Source organism: Physella acuta, unplaced genomic scaffold (assembly GCF_028476545.2).
Source record: "Physella acuta isolate Inbredline_101_S28 unplaced genomic scaffold, ASM2847654v3 ptg000988l, whole genome shotgun sequence".
Classification (NCBI taxonomy): Eukaryota; Metazoa; Mollusca; class Gastropoda; family Physidae; genus Physella; species Physella acuta.
Window position 1 is genome coordinate 305,412 of NW_026732505.1, and position 11,464 is coordinate 316,875.

At 36.1% G+C, this 11,464-nt stretch overlaps 1 protein-coding gene and 1 long non-coding RNA gene across 2 annotated transcripts; both read right to left on the reverse strand.

Moving 5' to 3' along the window:
• Positions 1-211: 211 nt before the first annotated feature.
• LOC131954270 (uncharacterized) lies at positions 212-3,533 on the reverse strand. Its single transcript, XR_009388750.1, has 3 exons — positions 3,468-3,533; positions 2,224-2,288; positions 212-345 (listed from the first exon to the last, which is right to left on the reverse strand). It is a non-coding gene; the product is annotated as an uncharacterized LOC131954270 (long non-coding RNA).
• Positions 3,534-9,512: 5,979 nt separating this feature from the next.
• LOC131954314 (GTPase IMAP family member 7-like) lies at positions 9,513-10,946 on the reverse strand. The gene has a single exon (XM_059317899.1). The coding sequence runs from the start codon at positions 10,936-10,938 to the stop codon at positions 9,649-9,651; it is 1,290 nt and encodes a 429-aa protein (XP_059173882.1). The 5' UTR covers positions 10,939-10,946; the 3' UTR covers positions 9,513-9,648.
• Between the last annotated feature and the right edge of the window lie 518 nt (positions 10,947-11,464).

Below are 11,464 nucleotides of genomic sequence, written 5' to 3' on the forward strand. Positions count from 1 at the left end.
CCCCAAATAAAATTTAAAAATAAAAATTTTGAATTTTGAACATGGTCAGATTTTGGAACCCATTAGAGGCACCTCCTGCTGCACTTTGCCACATTAAAGGTGTTCAGGCTTCACACTGAATGTAACATTAAGCCCTTCTGTCAAATGTCACGCCGTACACTAAAAGTTACCGGCATTGCACATACGGTAAGAACACTTTAAATCCTACTTACTGGAGCCGCAGGATACATAGCCAACATTACTGATGGCAGGATCAACCACAGCAGCTATTGCTATAGCACATAGGATAGGGCTGGAAGTATAATATAAGCAATTGGGTGTAGCCAGACAGTATTCATAGCAAGCCTACAGAAAAAAAATGTTAGTGTTTTTACAAGCTTTTATTTAACTTGCTTCCTCTGTCTGTCTTTTTGTCGTTCTATGCTTATGTCTATCTGTCTCTATCGAGATCGAAACAGGCGAACGAAATTTCGGGCATTTCTAACCGACCAAGTTTTCTTTAATTGGGCTCGACAATGCAATCTGAAAATAGATTTAACTTTTTTTTTTACATTATTTTTTTTTAAATTAGTAGACTCGCCTATTACTACAATTCCGCACCATTATACGAGCTCTATCGTGTTCGTTTGGTGAGCAATTGTTTTACAAAACACACGTGTATAAAAGATTTTAAATCTTTAAATTCTTAATCCCATTCAGCTATCAATGACGCCAATCTATGTTTTTTGTAAAGACGCTAAATGTAGACATTACCACAATACTTTATCTGGTAACCTTGATCTAAACGTAGTTACTGCACATTGATACTAAATAGTCGTATTCATACTCCTAAACCTTGCACCTTAGCTCAAAATTGCAAAAAGTCGTATTTGGAGTTTAATTCAGGCAACTCATCGAGTGGGAGGGGGAGGGCTCAAATGGCTACCGCCCACCGCCCCATCGAACGAAATAGAATTTATATAGAAAATATATTTTTTACCAGTGTCTGCCCCCCTCTCCGGAAAATTTAATCCGCCCCCCACCCGCTTTGAAAATGTCAGTTCCCCCCCCCCCCCCTCCACGGGACAAACAAATTTGAAAAAAAAAGTAGGTCGCACAGGTTAAAGGTAGACCCGATATCTATAATCTAAACCCGTTTCCTGCTTTTGGCCGCATAACTACAAACATGCAGACAGTGTTTCTTTCAGACTTTTTTTTTCTCCGGTGGGGGCATTTGAAATTTTAGCGGGGGCGGATTAAATTCTCCCGGGGAGAGGGTGGCTGACACTGGTAAAGTAAACACTTTCTATCTATATTTTATTTCTGTTCTGAAAGAAACTCTACATGCAGAGCTCTTTAAAGATTAGACCAAAAATGTAGGCGGTAATGTTAGTATCTTTTATATCGCGTATCGATGACATGATTATCTTGTGGCATTTCGCTTTGTTTTAAAAATCGCCTATTTGTTCCATGTTACGTCACTGTAGTGGGAAGTTTTGTTTTTCATTTGATTGTAAATTTTTTTAACATCCTCGTGTTTTCTCTAGAGCGTTCCGGACAGACAGACAGAAATATAGAATAGCGAAACTATTATAGTGAATTGCACTAAAAAAAACACTGGTTTGTCATTACGAACCTGAAGAGCTAATCACATTTTCCATAACTTTTTTAAGGGTATGTGCTCAGCTTATTTTTTTTTTACAATTTAAGATCTAAAGCCATTTTAATACTTTAACCATGTTTGATGCTTGAAAATTTTGGTTGTCATGGAAACCCGAAACAACCTCCACCATTTTAAACTTTTCAAAAGGCTAAGGCTTTTTTATCTGAGCATTTATAGCAATCAAATTTAAACGGCTTATTTTTCAGTATATTTTAGAACTTTTTGTGACAACAACTTTTTGAAAGAGCTACTGGTCGAAATTCTGTAAAGTGTCGTATGCAAAAGGTTCACATTTTGCAAATTATTATGTACCATAAACTTTTTTTCTCAAAAATCTATCCCAATTCCCTCGTGACAAAAGTTCTGGTTTTGCAATAAGAAAAATTACTAAACATTTGGTGGAGATTGTTTAGTAAATAAAAATGAAGTAGATTTTTAGTGTTGAAAACTGCAAACTGAAAAAAAACAGCAAAAAACATAACAACACTCATACGAAAGTTGGACCATAAAACTACACACTGGCGTAAGGAACAATCGAACCATGTGAACTAAAAAAGGGCTAAAAATTAAACTGTTCTTACTTGGTTCGTATTGACACTTGCAGGTGCAAAAGTCGAAGTAACGGGAAAATACGCCGCACATTGACCTATATATATATATATATATATATATATATATATATATATATATATATATATATATATATATATATATATATATATATATATATATATATATATATATATATATATATATATATATATATATATGTAACTGGGGTAGGCCTAACTACCAGTTACAAATGATAACGAACGAGAACCCGAGACACAGTGTTGGTCTGATGCAACCGATAACAGGTGGCTTATTGGGTCGGGCTGATAACAACCTCAAAGCCAACGCGTGCTATTTTGGGAAACGGTATTCAGACGGCCTGTCAACTTTGATGGATAGGACGCAGATGTTATTTTACGGTCTGTACGTTTGAACTACGCAACTGGTGGTCGGAGATCGAGTACAAGTATCGATTACGGAGGAATACAAGTACGGAAACGAGTACGGATACAAGGCATAAATAGGAGGGGACAGCAGGACTCGTTCTCTCTCTCTCTCTTCCCGTTTCAGCGAGCTCTCTTCCATCTTCATCGCTCGCTTAGATCAGTCAGTCTGTGTGACTATGTCAAGTCGGTTATAGAACGGGTTAGCCGTATTGTGTTAAGGAGGATTATAGACATGTGGATTCAGTTATATAAAGCCTAGTGAAGGACTGTTAGGGGTCAGTTGATTCAGACTATTATTGAGAAGCATTCCTGTTGATTTATTGTGTTATTATGAAGCATTTCTTGATTCATGTAATAAAGGATCAATAGCGAACCTGCATCTTGAGTATCTATACTGTGGTCAATGTTGTCTAGAATGAGTGGTTAAACTCGTTAACACGTGGCACTACAGGCAATTAGGTCTCATTACATGTGGCGTTGCGAGCATGGTAACTGTTGGCTCGTTACAATTGGCGTTGTCGGCAGGATAAATGTTCGCTCGTCACATATATATAATAGATAGATAGATGGATAGATATACGTCTGATTTCTACCCATCTTACGTTAGGGAATGTAAAGGCGGCTGGAAATATGCTGACCTTACTACCCTTCTTATGCAGAGGTAACAGTAACAGGTGAACTCTCCTTTATCTGCCCAATGGACCGTCAAGGTCGATTATGCAAGTTATATAACTTTTACTGCAAGGTTTATTTTAGTTACGTAAGCATAAATATTTTTTTGTTAGTTTGTATTAGAAGTTTTATATATTGACTATTATTTGACTAACCGTAGACAGCGTCCGACCAAATTAGTGTAACAAGCAGCACCAGCAAAACTAAATTAGCCATCTGAACTAGGTATAAAAAAAATAAAACATTATAATTGAAAAACAAATTTAATTTAATTTATTTAAGTGTATCGATGCAGCCACTGAAATAATGAAATTTAGTCATTGAAATGTTATAATTAATTTAGGATCCATTTCCTTCTACACTAGTGAAGACAGCAGAAGGTTATACGTCATATCTAGAAATATTTTGTCACACAACATGGATAATCCTAAATCCTGATATTTCAGACAATCCGAAAGCTTATACTAGGACGTTTCAGATTTTTTAGTCCGCGTGAAATTAGTCATTTAGTCATACCCTAAAAGGGAAAGTTTTTCACTATGACCTCAATTGTTATCGAAATAAATTTGACACTATCGATTTTCACAGCTTATAACAACCCACGCTTTTCTTTATAGTTATGTAAATAGTAGTCAATACTTTATTTTCTACCTTTTAGTGCATAAAAGATTATTGTAATTAAAACATTTTTTATGAATTTTATTTCTAGGCTTTTTTTTTTTTGACATGCTTCCTCTGTCGTCAGTCTGTCTAGATCTAAAAGCCCGAGTGAAATTACGTGCACTTCTACCTGACAGATTCTGTTCAAAGTTGGCACGTGGGTCAAGACATGAAGACAATGCAATCTGACATTAAGTTTGACTTAATTGGATGCATAATTATTTTTTTAATTATTTAATGAAAATGTTGACCAAATTAGTAGGCAGTCTTATCTAACTACACGCGTTATCACGTTAATTAGGTGCGCAATAGTTTTTAGTCATGCCACTATTTTTAAATAACAAGCAATTAAAATACTTTTAAAAAAACATAATGAACGTTTTAATAACAAGCTTCTATGTAATAATGTACTAAAAAGTAGATTCTCTTTAAAGATATAATAATACACTAACATTTAAATAACTATAAAGAAAAGCGTGGGTCTCCTATTTAATATTAGCAAAGATATCCAATAGATAATAAAGTGACCCACGCTTTTCTGTATAGTAATTTAAATAGTAGTGTGTGAATATATATTTAAAGAAAATCATTTATGTTCTACGTTTTAGTGCATTATTACATAAAAGCTTGATATTAAAACGTTATTTATTTTTATTTTTTTAAGCTGTAAACAAACAAATACATTTTCAACCAGCCAATGTACTTACTTCTTAGTTGGAGGGCAGACTGATTCGTGGCAACTCACCGGTTGTGTTTTTCACGGTTTATCCTTGTCCCCGGGCTATAAACTAAAGTCTCCCATAATCCGAGTGTTATGTTGCATTTTAAAGGTCAAAGTCAAGCATTGCTTAAAATTTAAAACAAGGTCGGTTGAGATTTTTCGTTATTTGCTTTTTATCTTTGGGGTGCGTAGCTACATAAATAGGTATTGTTAGGTTATAAAACCCGCGTTCTCCCACATAGCCGCACCACCTCACATACTGTTTGTCGCACACAAGCACACCATCCCACGTTTATTCTGCCAGATAATCCCACTATCCCACATATGGCTGCTACACAGGTTTCAATTTTAAAATGTTGTGGAAATAATTACAATAGTCATAAATTATTTCTAGTGGCTTGGTCTTTTTCTGAAGATAGTGTCCATAAGTATAGAGCGTATTATGTCATGTTTTGAAAATGTGGATGCAAAATCTAAGCACTCAAACTACGTCAGAAAATACGAACTACTTCAAAAATGTATACGTCAAAAATACGAACTCATCAAACATACAAGCTACGTCAAAATTAAGAACTAAGTCGAATATATGAACTAGTTAAAAATATAAACAACTTTAAAAATACTAACTACGTCAAAAATAAGAACTATGTCAAACATACAAACTACGTCCGAAATGCGAACTACTTAAACATACGAACCACGTCAAAGATACAATCTACTTCAGACGTACGAAGTACGTCAAACCTGAGAGCTACTTCAAAAATAAGAGTAATGGCACAAATACAAACTAAGTCAAAAACACGAAAAAAAAGGAACCAAGCTAAAAATTTGAACTGCATTAAGATGCGAAGTACGTGAATAGTACAAAAAACTATACAGTTTTTTTTTTATTTTGTTTTTTTGCTTTAATCATAAAGATTCAAGGGTTCTCTACCAAAATTTTGAGAAATCTGATGAAGAAGGTTAAACTGCATGTTTTGAAAAATGTATGTTCCATGTGTTGCTGTCTGCCATTCGCCTGAGTTGTAATCTTTTTATCGTCACCAATATCTTTACGTCCCTATTACCGCCTATCAGCAAAAGTACGTCGTTAATGTTTAAACGTATGGCTAAAATAAGATTTAAAGCTTCCACCTTTTTGAAAATATAAAAAAGTTAAACAAAGGAGAGTGTAACATTGGCTTGTGAGGGGAGAAGGGGTTACGTGGGGGGGGGGTTGTTCAAAGTTGTAAAAAAAGTGCAATCCTATTACCACATTCTTTAAATAAATCTTGTATTGGACAAATTTGCTCGCTACAACACTTTTTAAATAGTAACCTAGACCTAGACCTAGACCTAGACCTAGACCTAGACCTAGACCTAGACCTAGACCTAGACCAAGACCTAGACCTAGACCTAGACCTAGACCTAGACCTAGACCTAGACCTAGACCTAGACCTAGACCTAGACCTAGACCTAGACCTAGACCTAGACCTAGACCTAGACCTAGACCTAGACCTAGACCTAGACCTAGACCTAGACCTAGACCTAGACCTAGACCTAGACCTAGACCTAGACCTAGACCTAGACCTAGACCTAGACCTAGACCTAGACCTAGACCTAGACCTAGACCTAGACCTAGACCTAGACCTAGACCTAGACCTAGACCTAGACCTAGACCTAGACCTAGACCTAGACCTAGACCTAGACCTAGACCTAGACCTAGACCTAGACCTAGACCTAGACCTAGACCTAGACCTAGACCTAGACCTAGACCTAGACCTAGACCTAGACCTAGACCTAGACCTAGACCTAGACCTAGACCTAGACCTAGACCTAGACCTAGACCTAGACCTAGACCTAGACCTAGACCTAGACCTAGACCTAGACCTAGACCTAGACCTAGACCTAGACCTAGACCTAGACCTAGACCTAGACCTAGACCTAGACCTAGACCTAGACCTAGACCTAGACCTAGACCTAGACCTAGACCTAGACCTAGACCTAGACCTAGACCTAGACCTAGACCTAGACCTAGACCTAGACCTAGACCTAGACCTAGACCTAGACCTAGACCTAGACCTAGACCTAGACCTAGACCTAGACCTAGACCTAGACCTAGACCTAGACCTAGACCTAGACCTAGACCTAGACCTAGACCTAGACCTAGACCTAGACCTAGACCTAGACCTAGACCTAGACCTAGACCTAGACCTAGACCTAGACCTAGACCTAGACCTAGACCTAGACCTAGACCTAGACCTAGACCTAGACCTAGACCTAGACCTAGACCTAGACCTAGACCTAGACCTAGACCTAGACCTAGACCTAGACCTAGACCTAGACCTAGACCTAGACCTAGACCTAGACCTAGACCTAGACCTAGACCTAGACCTAGACCTTGACCTAGACCTAGACCTAGACCTAGACCTAGACCTAGACCTAGACCTAGACCTAGACCTAGACCTAGACCTAGACCTAGACCTAGACCTTGACCTAGACCTAGACCTAGACCTAGACCTAGACCTAGACCTAGACCTAGACCTAAACCTCGTCAAACATACATCATAACAGTAGGGTTTCCTCGCGTCTTTTATATGGTATGCGTAACAACACAGCTGTTGCCATGTTAATCCGCTTCGGAATGTGGAAAGCATTGAAAAACGCTCAAGATTCATTGGTCTAATCATGACCAACTGTATTAGTACAATAGTGGCAATAAAACATAGGATGATCCTGATTAGGGGGGCATCGTAAACTGGGAACTATTTATCTACTGCTGCAAATCACAGATAAGAGCTCATATCTGACGCTAAAAACATTAAAACTTTCTTAAACCACACTAAAAGTATATTTTTTGAGTAAAATAGGCTGTTTTAGACAAGCGGCCAAAACGCAGCAGGATGCTAAAGTGTTTAACAATTATCATGATTTAGTTGAAAAGATTTAATCATAAGTTTCTTTCAACGATATATGGAAATACTTTTCAACTCTCTTCATATAACAGAGCTAAAGCTACATATATCAGAAATGGAACTTAGCGGTGTACCGTTGTCATGCCCCAATAATATTCAAATCCTTTCCTATATCAGTTTTACTTAACTTGTTAACTTTACTTGTTAATTTTTACAAGACTTTATAAGTGAATGTGCATTTCATACACGGATCATATGATAAAATAATGTTTTAATGACGAGGCCAGTGAAAGGTTCATCAACCCAATCAGTGTTTTTAAAGATTTGCTTAGCATTGTCAGGGCTAACACATTCAGTTGCTATGGATACTTCACAAGAAGCAGAGGCTTTTCGAATATAATCCTGCAAAGCATAGTGGTGTGTGTGTGTTTGTGTTTGTGGGTGGGGGTGGTGATAACAAATTAAAAAAATGGTTGTAAGATATCAGGGACTGGACCAGGTCGTCTTTTGTAGACTTACTGAGGGCATGAGATGAATAGCAAGGCATTGGGGAAGATGCAGCCATGGTGTCCCAACAACCGTCCGACAGATGTAGAGGATAGGACGATAGGATAGCTGCTCTACACAATGTAATTATCTCAAAGTATGAAAACATTTGATAATCGAGATTTCAATAGACTGATTTAAGATTCACCAGAATAATGATTTATGTCTGGTGTTTTGAAAACCTATATACCAATAGACATTAAATATTGCAGATAAAAATTTAGAAGATCTTTGTAGCCAAGGATATTAACTCATCATTTGTTTTATCAAAAGTAGGGGTAGCCAATGTGTCAAAAAAAATGAAATCACTGATATGCCTAGCGTATTGATACTTACATTAAAAGAAAAAAAAAACAATTTTTTAGTTATATCAAATTTATTTGTTAAGAAATAAAATTAAATCATACATTTCAGGCATAGAGAAAACAATAATTAGAAAAGAGTGAAATTTGAAAATATAGATAAACGCTTAAATAAAAACAAGTTAATTAAAAAGTCTAGTGACATTTAAGCGCAATTTCCTTATGTTATCTAAAAATAGCTCTGTCGTAGCGTAAATCAAGAGCAGGGTTAGTAAAACCATTGGTTAGTTATTAAAACGTTTTTTATTTTATTTTTTTCAGTATTTTACATGTTTTATTTACAATAGAGTTACATGACTAAAAACCATTGCGCGCCTAGCTACCGAATGTGATGTCGCAGCCATTGAACGTGATGGCGCAGCTATTGAACCTGATGACGCGTGTGGTGTGGTTGGATAAAATGCCTACTAATTCGGTCCAAATTTTAATTAATTAAAAAAAAATTTTGTGACCGAACGAAAGGATATTTTTGAAAACTTTCTTCGACAATATTGTTCTAAATTATGGCAGGAATCGATTGGTACATGTTTCAAGTCGCTAAGTGGTCTGGTTGCCGAGATATGGGCCAAACACTGAATTTTTTCGAGGTTTTTTGGCTTTTCCGGGAAATACATGAAAGAAACCCGGAATTTTTATGGCCTATGCTCATTCTCGTAACTTGCTTAACATAATTGCTTTTGGAACTAGTCATCGATATTGCTTCGTTGAGGAGGAGATACGACTTAAAACCCGGACACACGTTCATCCATACATTCATTCATTCATCCATTCCCAGAAATGACGAGTTAATAAACGCAATTCTCCAGAATGGAAATAGCGTTAAAAATGATTTGTAGGAATCTACTTTTTAATTGACATTGTTTATATTGGGACCGCATGTGTAAGGTAACCATATGGTACGTGCTTAAATTGTTCTTCTAGAACATGTAATTACGCTTATTTAATAATAAAGAAAAACGTATTTAAAAACAATAAAACAAATCGTCTCAAAAGTTAAAGTAAACTATAAAATAAGCTTTTTTAAATCAACAATTTAAAATTATGGTTGCATTGGCTAAACTATGATACATTATAATATTTTTTGTTATTACTTAATATTATGCTGACAGGGACAGAACATAACATACATACATCATTACATGTGTATATCTAATTAACGGTTCTTAATCCTATTATATATTTTAGCAAAAAAAGAAAACACTCCAAAACCTAAAGATGTGGCGCCGGCACTTACAACGTGTAACGCAGATCCTTCTAGAACTACAGCTCCTACAGCTCCTAATGTCCCCACACATTCTGCAGTTCCTGCAGCTGCTACGGCTCCCACGGCTCCCACGGCTGCCCCAGCGCCCCCAGTTACCACGGCTATTGTGAAACCAGCTGCTATGGCTAAAGCCCCTACAATAATAGCTCCAACTGCTACAGACATAGGCGGATTTTTTATAACCTCCAACAATTTTAAAAGTCGGTTCATCTGTTTCGCGATAGGTTTTTTCAAATCTATTTCTTCTAAGCCTTTTAAAACATTCGTAACTTTCTTTTTTAGATTTGTCTTTATCTCGTCATCGTTAGAAATGTTATCGATTTCAGCTAACAATTCTTGGCAGCGTCCTGATAGCTGATTTAGATCATCTTCCGTCATACAATTAGACAGTTTAAACTGATGTATATCTTGTATCAAGAAATCCAGCTTTCGCTGAAACTCATTATTAAGTTCTAATAATTGTTCTTCTAAAATGATTCGCTCTCTTTCCAATCTACATTGTTCAAATTTTTCGTTCGTGTAGGCGCCTTTCTTGCTCATCTCAACAACCATGTTAACTAATTGATCCACAGCCATTTTCTTCTTTTCGGAATACAATATGGAGCAGCTATTACAAAACAGGACAATTCTGTTTTCGCATTCTTTGAATAAATCTTGTATTGGACCAGTTTGCTTGCTACACCACTTTTCAAAAGTTATAGCATTATTACCATCGCCTTCATCATTTGCTTCAGGAAAATGTTCATCGCTCCCGTCAAACAGTTCTCCGTATGTAAAAACAATAATACCGTGATCTTTCATTATATTCTCACCAAATATTGCTTTTATTTTACACACAGTATCAATTTCTTCTTGCGTAAACCTGTTGCCATACTTCAAAACCAGCACCACGGCGTCGATACCTTTTTGACAGACACTCATAATTCCTGGAATCTGTTCTGTAATATTGTCTAGATTTATTTTATTATCTGGATCCATAAACCCGGGACTGTCAACAACTTGAATTTCTAGATCACCACGCTTTACAAACGCAGACATGGTGAGAAATGTACAGGCGGTTGTATAGTTGCTTGTTTTAAAAGCATTGCGTCCTAAAATTGAGTTGGCCGTTGCACTTTTACCGTTTCCTGTCTTACCAATCAATGCCAGTGTAAGCTTTACGTGTTTGGAAGGTGCCATCTTCAGCTGTGGAGATGAAAATAAAAATTAAAAAAACAACATAAATATAACGCCGTTGTTTCCTGGAAAATATACTATTGAAACAAAATCAAAACCTTACAAAGGATCTGTTATTTTGTATGCTGTTAGTCGTAAAGATAGTTTTATTATTTTGTTATCCGAATATCTTTATTACTTATTCTAGAACATTTCCAACATTTTAAGAGGATGAATGACTAACGTGAACTTAATTGTAAGAATAAAATATTTTGATATTTTAATATGCATATTTTAAAAACAACTCTATTTCCCGAAATAAATTTCAAAGTTACGTATTTTTTTTTTGTTGTGGTTATTTGGGAAATGTGTTTTTCAGAGAAATGTGACATAAATGAGACTTAGCGGTCTGTTTTAAGTTTTAAGAGTAAATAGTCTAGGGATATGTACAAATTATATTTTTGAGTTACATAAATATGTCCGGAAATTGGTTTTGGGAATAACATGTGTGTATGATCAAGCTAACTCTAAGAAGATTACGATAAATGTA